Below are 18,822 nucleotides of genomic sequence, written 5' to 3'. Positions count from 1 at the left end.
CTTTTAATACCTGTAGTGTTTGCAAGAACTACTTCTGTTGTTTTTTGTTTTTTGTTTTTCTTTTTTAGATGTGATGGATTGAAATAGATACCTTAGGTGGATTTATTTTTTTTTATAATGGAATTTAAATTAAAATTTAGAACGTTAGAAATGTATTTTTGTAGTTCAGCATTTAATTGTAATACACACTGGTAACAAATACATTCCAGTGTATGATAGACTGAAGTTAAGTTTAAAAATCCATTTGCTGCTGAAAACATAAAGAAAGTAGAGTCACATAATTAATGGATGTCTCTAACTAAAAATAGTCTTGATGTTGAACTGCTAAACCAACTTTTTTCAAAAGCAGAGAGAATAGTTTTTGTTTTAGCTAGTTAAGGCAAACAATTAGCTTATTTCGAGTGAGAAACCTCTTTAAAAGTGAAGAAGCAGGAAAGCTTTTCTACCAATCTATGAATGACTATTAAGTGTGAGATTGTAGAACTAGCAGTAATATTCCTATAAAAAGGAATTGTCCTTTGGACAATGTAGCTCACTTCCTCTGTTTAAATTAAGAACCAGTTTATCAAAAACATTTTTTTTGTGTTTGAAACTATACTTATTTTTTCATAGCATTTTAAAACCTGCTCTGTCAGGGCATCCAGAGCCTTCAGTTCTCAGGCATTTCAGAGGAACCTGGGATATGCAGCCCCTGCAAGCCAGGAAGCCTGCAAATGTATACCGTGGCTTTTTCCTGAGCAGCTGTGGAAAAAGGACTTTTTTTGGAAAGAATGTTAAAAGCAGACTATAAATTGCCTTCTTTTAATATGCACTATTTGCCAACAGTACTATATTATGAAGTTTAATAGAACACCAGAAGGCCAAGCTCCAAGTAGTAATTACTTTGTTGATTTAAAGCACAGTACCGCATGTGCCATGAAACATGATTATTGTGTGTATAAGTGCTACATAACTGTTTGTCAGGGATTTCACTTTCTGCATTTTGTAGTTCTTAGCTGTGAGCTATACTTGCAGGAAGAAAGGTCAATGAAGGGGAAGCAGCGGGCATGCTGTGCTTGGCTGGGGTATGAGGTGCCAGGAGGCAGAAAGGATGGGAATCCAGTGCTGGCCCTGTACCTCGGTGGTCCCTGGAATTTGAGTTGAGCTCCTGTCTGTCTCAGGGGTTGTTAGGGTGAGAATGGACGGGCCACTGGGGTTCAGGAACAGCCCAGGACACGTGCTGTGGCTTGGAGCTTTGATCTCCTTTGCTCTGGTGCCCCTCCTGTGTGCTGCGTGCCCCGTGGAGCAGCAGGATGGAGGAGGGACAGAAGTGGTGGATGTGTCCTGAAAATGAGGGACGTTCTCCTTGTGTGTTTTAAGATTGAAGAATCTGTGCGGAGCATGGTGATGCGCTACGGGAGTCGCCTGTGGAAACTCCGCGTCCTCCAAGCCGAGCTGAAGATCAACATTCGGTTGACGCCGACCGGGAAGGCAATTCCCATTCGTCTCTTCCTGACCAACGAGTCAGGCTACTACTTGGACATCAGTCTGTACAAAGAAGTGACGGACTCCAGGACAGCACAGGTGTGCTTCCATATGGCTCCATTGTTTCGGGAACAAAGTATTTGGGGGGGGCATGGTGTACCTGAAAAAGCTCTTCTGTGATTTGCTGTGTTTCCAGGTAATATAAAATTGCCATTCAACTTTGCCATAGAAAGGAGAATGTATCCTGAAGATAATCTTGCAAGAGGCATGTAGATGTGCAAAACGTACTAATTTTGTAAAAGTGCATGTCCTCTAATTGTTTTGCGTATACCTTGTGGTATTTGCATATCTGTTTTCCTCTATGGCAGAGTGCTCAAAAAAGTAATAGAAAAGTAATCACCGTTGATGCTCATCGTGCAGGTCATAATCCAAAATACTATTTATTATATGTTTCCCTGAATAAGTAGAGAAAAACTGTGAACTTTATTCTAAATTCTGAAGGTATAGGAAATGGCTTGGGTAGGATGCTATAAAACCGTTGAAGGTGCCTTTATGTCATTTCTATTAAGCATAATAGGCTCTTTTGTAACCGTTGTGGCTATTCAGGTCTTTGTGCTTTTCATGGCACAGGAATATTGTGGATAACTCAAATACTTGCATATGCTAAAATGCATGGACCATAGGATATGTGAAAAATATTTAAATACAGAAATGTTTACATCTCCCTCTCTAATAATCTCCCTGCCATGCAGTACTAGCAACAGAATAAATCACTTGGGCAGTGTTCATGTGGAAAGCAGAGTGCTGAGTCACCTTTTCTCCCCCTCTTCTCCATTTAAATTTTGCCAGCAAGCTGCCTGGCTGCACAGCCTGTCCAGTTCTGGAGATCCTAGAACAGATAGTGTCCGTATGCTTTGCTTCATTTCTGCTTTTGAGTGGAGATGAGGAAAGAAAAGGACATTTTAATAATCTCTAGTAGCTGATCTTGACCCTCAAGTTCCATTAGTCACTTGTGAAGGTCACCTTTTCTCTTAAACTCTGCCTCTGATGAGCTCTCTGCTTTTTTAAGGGTAGAAGATTGTGCTTGTGTGTGTACAGCTTTTAGCAACTTTTCCAATATTTGATTTTTTGGGGGGGATATTAAACCACTTCTGTTTAAACATTCTACTGATAGGAATTACTTCAATTAACTGTTTGAGTAATTGAGAGGAAGGTTTGTCTTTAAAAAAAAAAAAAAAAAAGACACTTTCAAGCTTTCTGAGCAACTTTGACAGATTTCCCCTTTATGACTGAGGTTTATTAGGAGCAGTTTTTATCTGTATATATTTTCCTGTTTTTTCCTGATCACCATTCTGTTAAAAACAAAACAAGAACACAACCCCAGCAAACTAATCGTGTTGCCTCCATCAGACGTGTTTCAGTTAAGCAGCATTTGTACAGTGGTGTCCCAGTTAAGCAGTGCTCTTCGTGTTTATTTCTCAGTCGAAATAGATTTCCTTCTGAGTCCTGGCTGAGTGGAATATATAGTGCCATGAAGCATGGCAGCTGATAATTCATGTTGCTACTCTGGGAAAATCTTTTAAACTTATAATATCAAAACTTCAAGCCAAATGACATATGCAAGTCTTGACCTAGCTTCCATGATCAGTCAGTGGAGATACGGATGCAGTGCTGTTCGACTCCATAAATAACAGAGTTCTCCTCTCTGCTCCCAGCTATCACAATCCATCGGCACAGATATGGTGTCAGGGGAAATACTGGTGAATGTGAAGTCATCTAAGTCACAGGCTTGTTTCTGTGGGGATGTGGCTCTGCTCACTTTGCTTTCTGCTGTGATTCGGTAATAAGTCAGTGATGCTCAGATCCATGCCGTTATGGTCCAGCACTGTCTCCAAAGGGTAGTAATGCATGATGAAGCACGGTGTTTCAGGGTATGTGAGCATTAACATATTATATTTGTAGAGAACAGAAACAAGCCTGATCAGTCTGGAATATCCAGATGATTTTTGTTAAAATACGGATGGGATAGGTCTAAGGAACCAGCGGGTTAAATCGTAACTGGTTGTGTTTTGTGCTGCAGATTATGTTCCAGGCCTATGGGGATAAACAGGGGCCACTTCATGGGATGCTGATCAATACCCCGTACGTGACCAAGGACCTGCTTCAGTCCAAGAGATTCCAAGCACAGTCTTTAGGGACATCCTACGTCTATGACATTCCTGAGATGTTTCGGCAGGTAAGTGCCCTTTGTTAAGGCCTCCTGGTTTGTGCTAAAGTTTTGAACCTGCAGAGTGCTTCTGTCTGTTGCCATCCTTGCTTGTCAGGGAAATGAGTGGCCTTGAATGGCTATCAGTGGTTCCCCAGGGTATGTGCAACCACAGATTGATTCTGCTTTGGAAAAAAAACAGGATTCCTTATATGCTGTTGCTGTAGATCCATTAATAAATGTAACAGCAGAAGTTGAAATGTAAACCATCTTGCATTTCTTGTTTGTTCCTTTGTTTTAGTACCCTGTTATCCAGCCTTTGTAGGAGGTTGGACAGTGCAGGAGTGATAGTGCCTAGGATAGGAGTCATACATTATTAAATGAGTTAATGAGTTTCAGAATTGATTGTGTATCTGATTTGCTGGGTCCTGTCCTGAATCGCGTAATTTGAATTATGCTAATCTGGGTGAAACTGTGTTTCATAGTTTAAGTTCCAAAATAAGCGATGTCCGCTGAATACTGCCAGTCAAACTGGGTGATGGGGGATTCAGAGTGTTTTGTCCTGAATACTAATTCACAGTAGATTGAATAATAAAAATGTTTGCAGATGATACTCTCAACAAAAATTTATCTTTTCATCCTGTAGTCTTTGATTAAACTCTGGGATTCGATGAATGAACATGCATTCCTGCCAACACCACCGCTGCCGTCTGACATACTAACGTACACCGAGTTGGTGTTGGATGATCAGGGCCAGCTCGTGCACATGAACAGGCTGCCAGGAGGAAATGAGGCAAGTTGCACTTTCTTTATGACTACTTTTCTTTCCATGTCCTGCAGTATATTGTGTCTTGGGCTGGGTTTGACAATTGTAATGAAAATTTACCAGGCCAGCCACAAAATCTATTCATTCGGTCTTTCATAGATGAAGTCTCACTCTTGAAAATGGGATTTTTGTTTCATTAAAAATTAATACCTTCCATACAATGGGTATTTTAAACTCTGTAGTAAATGATGATTCCATTTCAAACCTGTTCCTATGCTATTTTTTCCTTCATAATTAAAAAGTGCTCGTTCAGCTATTCCAGGTAACTGGGGTTTATATTTGAACAAAATATGTTTTACAAAACTAAATGGAAATGTTTTCATTTGCTTAAAAAATGAAAAACCAATTTTATGCTTTCCATTTGAATACTCACCTTGCAGTATTTGTGTAGCACACTAGCAAGGTGTGTGCAACATCCCCCTCTAGTGAATGATTTCCTTGGGACTAACAAGCTGCTAATGCTGTCAGAGTAATAGAGTTACTCCTTCGGCTCAAGCTGGACGAGGCTGTACTGTGGTCGTGGGCTTTTCCTGGTGTGTCTTTACATTAGCAAGACAAAGATTGCAGCCTTAAAATGGCTGGAAAATAAAGAAAACTAGTAGAAGATATGTTTATTTTTTTGTGTCCAGGCTAGGTGGGATTCCATAAGTGAACGTTTCTACAGTAATCTAACTTGGAACAGTTCTAAGTGATGGAATTGTATTTTTTTTTCTTTTTCTTTTTTTTCTTTTTTCATTGTTGAACAGTACCTTTAACTAGATATATAAGACTTGCAAAGTTCTATTCTTACATCAAAAACATCAAGTTTATTGATGAGAGGAAACAGGGTTTTTTATTTATATTTATTATATGTCTCTTGTCAGGGGAAGGTTTTGAAAATAATGTTTTCAGATTGAACCTAATCAGTAAATGGTGACTATGGGAACACTACTTCCTTGTCTTTTGCTGGCCTATAGAAAAAATGTTTTAACTAGTATAATTATACATGAAATGAACGATTCCCTGCATTGTTAGTGAAAGCTGAGGCTGTGGTGCTGTGGAGGCTTATGCCATCATCTTTCTCTCTTTCTGTGCTCTCATTCAGCGTTTGAGTGGATGGTGGCTAGGGAAATAGCAAAGTCCCTCAGGGATGTAGCTCTGTTCTTGCTGAAATTACAAGCACAGAGCTGCCTGGGCATGAACATGTAGTGTTTACTCTGCCAGTATGAATACAAATAGTCTTATTATAAGAGATTCTGTACCCAAAGACCACCAAAAAAAAATTAGGAGTTTTTTTAACCCCTTGATAGACTTAGTTGTGCTCAATCCGAAAACAAATGACCTGTCTGTTGTGGTATGCATGGTGTTGCTATCTCAGGCACGGGTGCAGGCCCTTTGCAGGCCCTTCTGTGGCGGTTAGGCCGAGGGGTTGAGTGACTGGAAAGTAAGACAAAAGATTGTAAAACACAATGTTTTTTGGTCTGCTGAAGATCGTTTCTCGTGGAGGTATGTGGCAAATTGCAACCTGCTGTTGAATAACTTCCCAGAAACGAGGTGAGGGTCTGGCTGGGGGTGAAGTCCCAGCCCCGGGTTCTGTCACGGGGAAGCCCAGCAAGGTCGAACCGTCCCCCAGAGCCGCTAAAAGCTGCTCGTGCTCAGCTGTCAGCCTGGCCTGTCGGCACCTAGACGAGTTACTGTAGGACCATGTGCAGCTGGAATGAGGTTTGAGGCGTTAGTATTGAATTCTGTTACCAATAGCCACTGCACACAATAGCGCTCATTCACACATGAGAGTGGTCAATCTGAGGAAGAGGTTCCAGCAGCAGGCTGAAGGACAGGTGACATTCAAGGGGTGACGAGCTGCCGAACAGATTCATTCCTCCCTGCTGCACTTCCTTTATCAGGATGAGCCGACTCTAGGCTTTTATGGTTTAATTTAGTTTGGCTGAGGAAACAAATTTTCACAAACGTGCACTCGAGTTTCTCTTCCCCATGAAGATGGCTGCAGCGGTGGAGGAAGGGACAGGATGCTAGCTGAATGCAGGGCATGAGCCTGTCCTTTGTTAGGGCTGTAAGTGGATTCATTCTCCTTTTCTGTGATCAGTCTGCACGGCAGCAGGGCAGAGAAACACGGCATCTTATCCGCCAGGGAGCGAGGATCCTCGCAGTAATCCATCTGTGTGGCAGTAGCTGGAGGTATTGCACAGGGAGAGGAGACATGCTGTGAGGAGCTGGAGAAACATTGTTGGTTCTGCACATCTTCCACGCAATACAATGGTGAACCATTCTCAACACGTGGCACGTTTCGTTGGCTCTCTAAAATGGAATTAATTTGTTAGGGAGAGGTTTTGTCCTCAGGTAAATGTATTTGACTTGGAAATGCTAAAAGCCCCTACACACTGAGTACAGGGGAAGTGATTCCCAGGGAAGGATGATCCCTACCGAGGGGAAGTTGAGGTGGCCAAGCTTTGCAGTGGCTTGCTTGGTAGCCTCAGTCGAAGTTTTCACTGCCTCAGCTTGGTCATACCCTAATACAACGGCAGTACTTTGGGGTGTTGTGAGGATAATTTAGACAAACATGTCTTAAGAGTCTTTGAATGTGTACTTGCTAAATAGGTGTTACTGTGTTACACAGCATTTGTTCCCCCACTTTTGGTTAGTAACATGTAATGAGCAGTGCCAGTGGAGCCCGTGGCCCGGAGCTCTCACCAGAGCAGGCCCTAGTGAGCTGCCAGGTGGGAGTCTTGTTAGGAACTTTCCAAGTAAATGTAATTTTTTTCGAGCAAAAGTTGCTGATTTTCTGAATCCAAAAACTTTTGAGAGGTACATTGTGTATTTCTTACTAAAGAGGAAATTTCTGACTGTCATAAATAGAGCTGCTGTTTAGTGCATTCGGGCTCCTATTACTGTTCTGCGTGGTTTAGATCAGAGACTCAAGCACATTCCCCCCACTCAGACTATTCCCCCGTGCAAGCGAGAGCCTTACCACTGCGGCATCAGCTGTGCTGAGGTAGGGCTTGTCTTTTCTGTTGGGGCTGTGCTACACGGTCTGAACAATTACATTTTCTCTATGTGAAAAGGGGTCAAGGCACTCTTCCTCTTAAAGCATTCAGCTCAGCTGAGTGCCCTAATTGTTTTAGCTAGCTGGCGAAATTGAGAAGCCGGCATAAAATCCTGGAGATTTGTGGTCAGCGTGTTCAGCTGGATGTCAACAACCGGAGTTGCAATCCCTGCTCTAATGCGGGGCGCAGAGCGAGAGCTCAAAGCTGGGATCTCCCATCCTCGCGGAGTTTGCAAGCAGTGCTCTGGGCTAACCTGGCTGACGCTGTTTGTCTGTGTTTTCAGGAAAATCTGTGAAATGGGAAGTACCAAGAACTTTCACAATACAAGAGGTTTTTCTCCGCTTAGCTTGTGACCACTTCATGTAACCCACCACCTCATTTGGCAGTAATTATCTCTTTGCTAGTAGTCTCAACAAAGAAGCCAAGGACTTAATGGACCATGAAAATACAACTTGCTATTTATTCCTAGACAGTGCTTGCTCCTGAGCAGAGGATCCCGTGTCTTGTCACGGCCACGCGGGGGAGCTTGCAGTGCTGCTGGCCGCGCCGGCTGCCCTCATAGCCCAGAAGACATCGCTAATGTGGGGCCTTTTTCCAGCCCCTTGCCCACGCAGCACAGCCAGAGTTCTTGCTGAAACGCATCTGCTGTGTCTTTGGACTGCAGACAGAATCCTGGATGTTGCCTGGAGCTTTCTGCTAGATGGTGTTGGTTCTGGATCCTTCACGCTAAGCTCATGAACTGTCTCCTGGTCTCTGGTTACCCTTTCTTGTGTGCCCTCTATTACTGTTCTGGCTGCTTTGGCACCTCTGCTTACATGTGAGATTGTTCCAATAAGCTCTGCCTGCTACCATAAAGCGTCAGTAAGCCAGCACGCTTGACAAGACTGAATTCGCAGCCCTAAAAAGTTAAGAACAGTTTGTAAATAATTTTCAGAGCTGGTGGGTGTAGAAGAGAGCTGAAGGAGACAGTATTTTATCAGCAAAATCAAACAGCAGTCAATAGCTCCCTTGTAATGCTCTGGAGTGCATTACTGAATAAAGACTGTGGGACAATCGGGCCGTAATTTAATGCACGACTGTGAGCACGCCAAGAACTAAGCACCAGAGGATGCTCAGCCTGTCTCCAGTCTAGGACAGACTTGGACCATTGAAATATGCAGAGAAAACAAAATTGCGTAAGATTACAAACAACTACATTTACTCTAAAATGCTTTTAAGGGGAGAGTTTTACGTTCATACCATTGCCTGGATGCTTATCTAGATTACACCACAAGACCTCTATCATTCCTGCTTAACCCAAATAAATAAATAATCTGGAAGCCTTTCTGTTTAGTGGCACAATCTTCCATGATTCTGGCTAAGATCTTTGTTGTAGGGGTGTGTGACTGGGGCTTTCTGCTCTGCTGTTGGGAGGGATGGGTTTGGAAGGATGCAGCACTGGGTTCTGTTGGCTCTGCCCTGCCTGTCTTCGACACCTCTGATGGTGCTGTGCAGCTACGTGGCTGTGCTAGAATAGGGAAAACTCGGAGAGTCTGAAATTGTGTGAATGCAGACAGGCACACAGCGCTAGATTTCAGGAGTGTGTAACTCACGTGGGATTTAAAACCCTGTCCCTTGCAGTAGTTCTGCTGCAGGCACAACCTGGAGCGTAGTGACCCCCTCCTCAAATGCCCCTTGAGGATGGCTTTGTGCAGAAGATGAAAAGAGCTGAAATCTTAGCGTAAGAAGGCAATTCCCTCAGCCTGATGGAGAACCCAGTACGTTACTTGTCAGTCCTGAGCTGGGCGTTGATGTTTTCCTGTAGCCCTCCATGTGTTTTGGTGACACTTTACGGTGATCCTTTGGCACCGGGACCGCACCACCCGCTGAGAAGACCCAACAAATCTTCAAGGACGAGGAGAAAGCGAGCGCCTGCAGCAACACCCCGCGTTACCCTTCATCGCCGGCTCACGCGGTGTCCCTGCACAGCGTGCCGTTTTCCCTGTTGGCACTAGATGTCACAGTTTTTCCTTCTCAGTAGCGTGAGGTTCAGAAATGGTCCGCAGTCGGAGCCGTGAGCTGGAGCAGCGGCAGGCACCCGGTCCTGTGAGCGGGGAAGATCTGGGATCTGGCCAGGTGAAGCTCGGGGTGGCAGTGGGCAGAGGGCTGCTCAAACACCGCTTCGCCAGCTCCCCGCGCCGCCCGCGGCTGCCAGGTGGAGCTAATGAATTTTACACAAGCAGAGCTTAATAGTTGAACCGCATGTTCTGCTTTGTCACCCCGTGCTCCCGCGTTTTACGCCAGGCACAGGGTGTTAAAGCATCAGCCGGGCTGCCTCCAGCAGGTGGATCAGGTAGGAAAGGCGGGGAGTGCGTGGTGGCAAAGCCAGTGGATCCCCAGGAAGGGGGATGGAAACCAACCAGGCAGCTGCTTCCCCTACTCCCAGCCCACCGCTGCTTTCCCCAGAAATTCCCATCAAAATAGTTGTTTCTCTTTGTATTTCCCAGCCCTTTTCTCGATGAGTTTTGGGAGCAGTCCTGACCCGAAGGCTCCGGTGGCGGTGGGAATGGGTTTAAACAGCAGGGACAGCTCTCCGTGGTGTCTCCTCCTCTCCAACGCTCGTGGTGTGATTTCAGACAGTGAATCCTCCTGGGGCAGAACCGTTTTAGCCCCTTTCAATGAGACGCTCGGGTGTCACAGGGAGAGACGTGGGGGTAGGGAGCAGAGCACGTTTTTGTTATTTTTGGTAAAGGAGGGAGTGTCTGGTGACAAGCGGAATGCAACTCAAATTAACAGAGGGTCCCCCAGCATCACTGAGAGCTGTTTTTTCCCCACTTCTGTGCCGAGATTGTTTGATACAATCTTAAGAGTAGGAGGTGTGGGGGGAGGATGGGACTGGTGGGGGGTTATTTCGAGTCCTGTTAGGGTGGATGCGTGTCGTATCGGTCCGTGGAGCCTCTGGTAGTGAGCAGGAGCTGTGGAGCTAGGCACGGGTACTCTGTGCTGCCTCGAGTTGTTGAGGGGTCGATATTCCTGCAGGTTGGTACCCTCAGCGTGCTGCTTCTCACACTGCTGTAGACACAGAAAAAAGGACTGAGTTTTTGAAAAGCTCTGTGCATGTCGGAGCAATACTACAAGGCTGAGCTTTGAAAAGGCTTTTCTTAACAACTGGAGGTTGTGAGCCTCTGATACGCATCTCTGAGCTAGAATTTATAACTATTTAAACGATACATTTCTAGAAGTTTATAAGAATGTAACCCAATTTTCTCGAAGTGTTCTGAAATCCTCAAATACCTGCAGTACCAGAGCACAGCTTTTGTATTTGGATGTAAATGTTTGAAGACCTGTGTACAGAAGGCTCCTAATAAAGGTTTGCCATTGGTCTCTGTAACCCACAACTTCACGAGATGCAAACTATTCCAGCTCGAGTTGTCCAGCTTTACACCCTGCCTCAGGAGAAGTTATTTATTGCTTCATTTTGAGAATTTCATCAGAACTGCTTCTGTTTTGGTGCAGAAGCTGGCAGTGCTGCTCCCAATTAATTCTGAGGGCTTGGACGGGAACGTGAATTTGATGGGGAATTTGGTCGGGGTTCAACAAGATGCCCTTGGCTATCCCCAAGAGACGTGGTTCCAGCTTCAGACCTTGCAGCACACAAATGTATGCTGCAAAAACGAATTCTGCAGTCTTCAGTGGCTTTTTTGAGCTTTCCTTGTGGTGCTGTGCATGCCCGTCCTTTGTCACCGATCCTCAGCCAGCCCTTTGCTGTCACACCATCTTCAGCCTCCCAGGCAGGAGGAATTCCCGTCTCGTTCCTTTCCAGCAGCCTTTCAGAGCCAGTACCTCACAGCTCCCTTTACCGAGCGGGTCCCCTCTCTAGCAAGGCACCAAGTCTGAAGGCCTCCAGCAGCCCGTCGTGCCCTCCTTGTTGAAAACAAAATTTTGCAGCTTTTGGGCACGTGTAAGTGCGGAGAGGCTTTCTTCCAGGCCTGAAATTCTGAAAAAGGCAACGTGTTGCTGTGCCCTGCCAGGGTCACGGTGTGGGTGCACGGCAGCAGAAATGGGGTTTTGGGCATCTTCAGCTACAGAACTCCCAGTGCTCACGGGCCAGCCCCTGCAGATATTGTGTCTCTTCTCTTGTTGTAATTTAGCACATCACACATGCTGGCACGCAGCTGTACTTCCACTGCATGTGTATTTCTAACAGGTAGAGCATAGGGCACAGCTGTGGCAGAACAGCAAGACCACATTTTGTGCTCTTTAGGTTCAGCTGTCCAACTCCGAGGCTCTTCGAGACCCACGTCCAGCTCTCCAGATCCGGAGGTGAACAAATAAAACCAAGCATGGCATGAAATACCTCGGCTCAAACATTTTCCTAGCTGTGAGAGAGGAAAAAAACCACACACGTGGCACGGCTCGAGCAGAGGTGCTGACACAGCCCGAGCTGTTCTGCTTTCCAGCGGGTTTTTTGTCCCCAGGAGGTCCAGGTCCTGCAGGGAGGAGGCTGGGGGGCTCCTGCTGCCTGCAGAGCAGCCCCATGGCCCCGGCCTCCCTTTGCTCAGCACCAATCCTGCTCTGCACAGGGAGCCTGCAGCCGGTCTCTTCCCCATTCCCCTCGCTGCCTGCTGTCACCAGCCCCGGCTGCCACTGGCAGTCAATTTGTAACTGCATCAGCGTGTGTATTACCGGTCACATCGATAGCGCAATTAATGTTGAAGTCAATTTTGGTGTTAATTTTAGGCCATGATTAGTGTTGACACTGTGTGTCAAACTAACGGCGTTTATGAGCGCCATGAAAACGAACCTTCGTTAATATCATGTTTTTACTGTCCCTTAATGGCTGCATTAAGGCAAAGAGCTGGTGGGAGAAGGTGTGTGTAAAATTATATATATAAAACTTGGGCGTAATGTATGTGTGTCAGGCCGTCCTGCCTTGCCGGTGCTATTCAGGGAGCAAATGACATCTGAGCACTGAATCCTAATCACAGTTCGGGACATCAGAAATAATGATCACTTCTGATCGGGGGCTGTGAATAATTCATCCGCTTTGATTTCCACGTTCTGTCCAGTGATACTTTTCAAACCAAATGTGTTCCTACAGGAGAATAATGGGCCCACTTCTTATGGAAATACCGTGGCACAAATCATTTTGCCAACATAAAAACAGTTAAATAAGACGGGTCCTGCTTTTATTTTCTCCTCCCTCTCTTCTTCATTCCCGGGCGTGCTGGGAATCGAGCTGTGGCAGGAGGAGCACTTCCAAACTGTGCTGGCTCTTGAAAGCACCCGGTTCGAAGCCCCCGCCGCTTACCCTCACCCTGTATTGTTCCGACCACGCTCTTAGGTGATTAGCTCAGCCTGTCTAATTAACCCGGGAACTCTCCAGTTTTTGGTGTGCTGCCGTTAACTTAAGAATCTCGTATTATTATTTTTTTTCCTGCAATAGGAAGCTGTCCTTCGCTTCCCATAAATTGAAACAGAATCTAAACTGGTCATACCAAAACCCCCCGAGTTGTGCCCTGTGGTTTTAGTGACCAGGTAAATGGCACAAAGCAAGCTCTGGACAAAAAGACATGTGGGTTAATCGAGTGATGGGCTTTGAGTTTTACTTTTCTGAAGCAGGCTGAGGTTGTTCCATATTTATCAGTCATAAACTATTTTCAGGAGTTTGCGGTTGCCGTGCCCTGGATGGGTAGTTTTTCTTAGTCTGCTAATGAGAATTAACAAAACGGATTTTATTTATGAGGGGACGCATAATCTCAGTCTAGGGAGCTATTGCAAAGCCTCCGCTATGATTTTTCCAAATAGGAAATGCTTTTAATTTGGCTGTTTTCTGTACTAATGTCAAAAATCACCAGGCTGGTGAAAGTGAAGAAAATCTCTTCCATCAGGACGGGCAGAGGCAGTGGTGGGGCCGGCCCTGGACACTCACTGAGCTTGGTCACGAGTCCCCTAGGAGCTGGGGCCGGCGTTAATTCAGCTGCCTCGTGTGAGCAGAGGACGCTGGCATTTCCCCTGCGCTACGCTGCGGTCATTGTGCAGGTTCCTGGCAATGTCTTTGTGCCTTCCTCTCTTCGCTGCACTAAGTATTTAGCGACGACAAAGCCCGAGCAGTTCTCTTGTTGCTCGTGGTTTGTGTTCGGCCGCTGGTGCTTGAAGCTTCCCGGCGTGCTCCTGGCTGGTGGCCTCGGCGTGGCCGTACGGAGGTGGCTGCGTGGACAAAATCCTGGAAATCAGCGCTCTGCGCGAGGTCACGGTGCAGTTTTCAAGAGAATATTGCCCCCGTGGGTTCCCGTCAATAACTAAAACTGTTTTCTGAGGAGCCATCAGAAAGATTTCATTAGTGCCCACTTTGGGGTTTTAGTTATGGTACGACGGCAGATTCAAAATCAACCTGCAAAGCGGCGATGAGACGAGCTGCGGTAGGCGGCAGGGGCTAGTTGGGCACCCTCTGTCTCTCCGAGGCTAATCCTGAAACCTTTGACTTGGGAGCTGCAGACTTCCCTAACCTGCTGTGTCTAATTGCGAGCTTGCCCCTAGTTGAGAGTCAGGTCAGAGACACGGCGTGCAGCCCCCAGCATTTCTTTTCCCGCAGCAGTTAGGTCGGAAGGACAAAGCTTCTGTTTCTTCTCCCTTTTTCACCTCTGGTCTTTCTTTTTCTGCTATGAAAGCCCAATAATAGAGGAGCAGAAGTCCAAGAAACCCCCCTGGCTATGTAAGGTTATTTGGGATGAATTGGGCTGCTCTCCCAGACTCTGGCCCAGTTGTCTGCATGCCCTTGGTCTCTGTACTCAGTAACTTCTGGTCTGTGTGCCTGACCACAGCTGCATCCAGTTGTTTTACAACGTTAAAACTTTTCCCTTTAATTTTGCAATGATCCTGGAATTTCAGCAAGGCATCCTCTGACCTGTGGGGATTTACGCTCTGCGTATCTCTCTCTTCCAAACACTGCAGTTGGGTGCTAGGATGCAAGGGTAAATCTGCAAATATTCAGAAGCAAACAAACAAATTAATCCCATGTGACATCTCAGAATAGCAGGGGATGGAGCTGAGACCAAGGAGAAGGGAAGCACTGTCTTGCTGCTCACCGGCAATCTCAGCTCAAACGGGGAGGAGGAAGGGAGGGATCTGTCGGTAGCCGGCTGTGGTATTTTTGGATTGCTGCCTGCTTTACTTCCAATGACCCTTTGATTAATTCCCCCGTCTTTTTATTTTTTTTAATGAGCCTATTATGGCATATCTTATTGCGGATGCTGATTGGATCTCGACTGTGTATCGTGCCATTTTGATTTGGATTAAATGGCACATATCTGTCTGCTGCTTCTCCCCGCTCCCCCTCCCGATTTAGTTCATCATGTGCAGAATTCAGAGGCCCCGCAATGAGAGCTTCAGCCCTCCTGATTGCAGAGGCTGTGCAATCGGCTTGAGGAATGTGTACTCAGAGCTTATGATCCTTGGGCGAGCGGGGACTGGGTGATGCATGTGGCTTTCAGGGGACGCTGCGATTTCCATCCCTTAATGGCTTCCAGGGTGGCCGGCTCCCCAGCGCGGCGACACGCGGCCGCTCGGAGATGGGGACGCGGGGTGCAGATGCTGCTCGTCGCCATAAGATGGGCCAGAAGAGATGATCCGGTGGTTTTAAAGAGAAAAAAAAAAAAAAAGAAAAATGCAGCTAAAAGCATTGCTTACCCTGGCTGGTTTGGGAAGAAACTGCTGCAGAATCTGGGAGGGAAAAGGGAAAGAGGCAAAGGAACGAAAGAAAGACAAATAAATAAAGGGGGGTAGCTATGAAATAAAAGGGTTATTAACAGTGCCCCTGAGAGGCTCGAGCCCTGCCAGCTGTGCTCTGCGTGGGCAGCGCGTTGGAGCTGCTGGTAGCACAGCTCCCCAGGACAGTTCAGAAACACAGCGTCCACGAGGGACATGGGCCTCGTGTCAGTCCCTGCTTCCACATCCTGAACGTACGTAATGACTTCTTGTTGTCCTCTGCTCCTTGATTGCAGATTGGGATGGTAGCTTGGAAAATGACCCTCAAGACCCCCGAGTATCCAGAAGGCCGCGATATCATTGTCATTGGCAATGACATTACCTACCGGATCGGTTCGTTTGGGCCCCAAGAAGACATGCTGTTCCTGAGGGCTTCGGAGCTTGCCCGAAGCCATGGCATACCCCGTATCTACGTGGCTGCCAACAGCGGAGCCAGGATCGGCTTGGCCGAGGAGATTCGGCACATGTTCCACGTGGCGTGGGAAGACCCGGATGACCCATACAAAGTAAGGAGGCACGGGAGTAAGAGGATCAGCCCAGAACATAACCTTTCTTATACACAGCCTCTTCTAACAGAAGTGAGCTGCGTGCTTGCCGGGCTGTTAGCTCCAAAGTTGGTATGGGGTCTCTCAGGCAGCAGGGCTGGCATCCAGAATGAATTAGTGCTAAGTGTTGAAAGCAGCCCTGGCTTTCACTGACCTCAGCTGGAGCTCTGAGGTTGAGACAGGATGTCTGTATCACTCTCAATTTCTGTTCCCTCAAAACTCTCTTTTTGGGTGGGTTACTGGGGATTGGGAAGGGCCTACCATTGGGAATGAGATGAACGAGCTGTTTTTTCCCTACAGGGATACAAATACTTGTACCTGACGCCTCAGGACTACAAAAAAGTCAGTGCTCTGAACTCAGTTCACTGTGAACACGTGGAGGACAACGGAGAGTCCAGGTAGGCACAGACACGTCAGAATGAAAAGCTTTCTGCTCATCCTCGGGTGCATGAGAAGGCGATGCGTGTCCTGTCCTTGTCTTCAGCTGGAAAGCTGTGGCTCTGTGTTATCAGGACATGGAGCAGCAGAGTACACAAAGTCGTGTCGTGCGCTGCCCTGCTGGAGGTAGCGCTGTGCTGGCACTGTGCTGGGGTCCAGGCTGTCCCCAAGGATCCTGCAGTGCTAAAAGCTCTAACAGCAGGATGATGATTCCTACCCAGGAATGAATTTTGAAAACTACTTTTCTGGTAGACTCCAGAGTAAGGACAGAAGGATCCGTGAGTGAGGCCAAGGCCTCCATGCGTTCTGGAGGGGAAGAAAAAAAGTAAAGAAAAGAGACACGTTGTAATCTCTTGTCCTATTTTTTTGTTCCTTTCGGCTACGTTCTCTTCCTTTCCTGCCCTTTTTTCTATAATCAGACTGCTCCTCACGTCCTGTGGGAATGACAGAGTGCTTTTCATGGGATTCCTCTCCCCTGGCATTTGTTCTTCGCAGCGCTGCTCTGACTGCGCATACATCGGGCTGTTCGTGGTGCTCAGCGAGGCTGCAGAATGAGCTCGTGTACTGGTCCTGGATGGGTTTTATGCACATTATTCTTCTGAGCCTTAATGATATTTAGTCACTTTTCATTTTCGTTGTAGCAAACCGGTTCAGCAAATCACTGGACCTTGTGACTCAAAGGCTGTATGTGTCTCCCTCAGGTATAAGATAACAGATATTATCGGGAAGGAAGACGGACTTGGAATAGAGAACCTCAGAGGATCTGGCATGATTGCTGGAGAATCATCTTTAGCCTATGACAGTATTATCACCATCAACTTGGTAATCCCCCACTGCTTTCTGTTCTTCAAACTGTATCATCTATTTCAGCTAAAAATCCTGTAGTGCTATCCAGAGATACATCTGGGATCAGACTTTTGGTTGATGTAAATTGGCTCCTGTAGGCTTTGAGCAACACTATTTGCACCATTACGAGGCTGGATCCATCTCAAACTAAATGTAGAGCACTTCTAGAAACAGCCATTTGGCGTCATGTCTGCTCAGTCTCTAAGTTACTGCTTCTCCTTGTTTTTAAATAAAATACACACGTGTTCAGCTAATGTGTTTTTACAAAACAATAGGTCTGGAGTTTTGCAATGTAGATTTTATAACCTTGTAATACAAACACAACTAGTTTTATCTAGACATCTGAATCAATAGGTTTTGGCTGTGTGGTAGGACAGAAATCAATGTGATTTTTTTTCTTTCTTTTTTTTTTTTTTAAGGTTACATGTCGGGCCATTGGAATTGGAGCTTACCTTGTTCGGCTCGGGCAGAGGACTATCCAGGTTGAGAACTCTCATATAATCCTGACCGGCTGCGGAGCCCTGAACAAGGTAAGTTTTTTTACATTTCAGTCTTCAGAGCCATCTGAAGTGAGTGGCTGTTTCTCTGAGTTCTGCCTGAGACTTAAGGAGCTGCCAGCACTGTTGTTCTGGCGGGTTCCTTTTGCTGTTAGCTTCTGGAAGGGCTGTGAAGGGGAATCCCAGAGGCTGAACCTACCCTGGTTAGGCTCCTGATCAAAACGAGAGATGACACAGGGCAGATCTGGGAAACTTTAATGACTTTTTCCTTTATTTATTTATTTTTTTTCTGGTGAGAAAGCAGTCCTCTCATGCGCCAGTTTCTCTTGACAAGAGCCACTATTCCAGGCATCCTGGTAGGAGATTGGCAGGGGATGCAGGCAGGACTGCAGAATAAGGGCTTGAGCATGAACCAGGTGAAGGAGAAGGAGAAAAAGCTTTTAACATGGGCTGTGTGCAGTGACTGAATGACACAAGTAGAGAAGCCCACTGACCGGGCAGCGTCTTCTCCCACCCACTGTGTACTGTGATAGGGGAAACAGGGTTGTTGCCAGTGTCTGGAAGAACGTGTTTTGAAATACGTGGGCCAGAATCACCATGAACTTTGCGTTAACACTGAGGAAGCACCGGAGCCTGGGGAAGAGTGTGTGAACGGTGATTTTCAAGGGGTCAAACCTGCTGGAAATCTCAGCTGTGCAGGGCAGGGGGGAATAACTCAGGCTGGAAGCAAACTCACAGCTTTCCCTACTAAAGTGGCTCTTTTTTTTTTTTTTTTCCTTTCTTCTTTTTTTTTTTCCCCCCACCAGAGGCAATTTTTCTCCCTTGCTGCCCCAAGCCTATTAATATCACAGCCCCTGGCTCCTTGTCTGTCGCAGACACGGCTCGCAGCCGACTCCGCTCTCGTCCCTCTCAGCGAGGGCTTTGTTTACGGGAGAGTTGGGATTGTGCGGGCGCGAGTGCCCTTCCCCATTGTGCAGCTTTGTTCTCAGGCACTCTCCAGCACCTGGGGTGGTTGTGCTTCATCGCAAGCTGCGTTTCAAGGAGTGCCTGCCCGACAATGGGAGATAAAAGGAAAATAGTCTCTCGTTGAATTATTCCCCTGAATAAAGGGGGCTCTGCAGAGAATGAAGCATTGATCCTATCAACTCCAGGATGCAGTACCCTCAGTTAGATCTCTTACACACATCACACACACCTGCATCAATGGAAGGAA

General features: G+C 46.4%; 1 protein-coding gene across 10 annotated transcripts in view; it reads left to right on the top strand.

The window, feature by feature from the left end:
- ACACA (acetyl-CoA carboxylase alpha) overlaps window positions 1-18,822 on the top strand; it is a 125,055-nt gene that overhangs the window by 69,107 nt on the left and 37,126 nt on the right. For all 10 annotated transcript variants that reach the window (XM_084493481.1, XM_084493482.1, XM_084493483.1 and 7 more), the window contains 7 exons: window positions 1,360-1,563; window positions 3,545-3,700; window positions 4,317-4,463; window positions 15,520-15,789; window positions 16,129-16,226; window positions 16,968-17,088; window positions 17,532-17,642. In XM_084493481.1, coding sequence (XP_084349607.1) covers window positions 1,360-1,563; window positions 3,545-3,700; window positions 4,317-4,463; window positions 15,520-15,789; window positions 16,129-16,226; window positions 16,968-17,088; window positions 17,532-17,642 — 1,107 coding nt within the window. The remainder of the gene's footprint in view (window positions 1-1,359; window positions 1,564-3,544; window positions 3,701-4,316; window positions 4,464-15,519; window positions 15,790-16,128; window positions 16,227-16,967; window positions 17,089-17,531; window positions 17,643-18,822) is intronic.

Source organism: Aythya ferina (assembly GCF_964211825.1).
Source record: "Aythya ferina genome assembly, chromosome: 19".
Lineage (NCBI taxonomy): Eukaryota > Metazoa > Chordata > Aves > Anseriformes > Anatidae > Aythya > Aythya ferina.
This window is presented reverse-complemented; position numbering and strand designations above follow the sequence as displayed.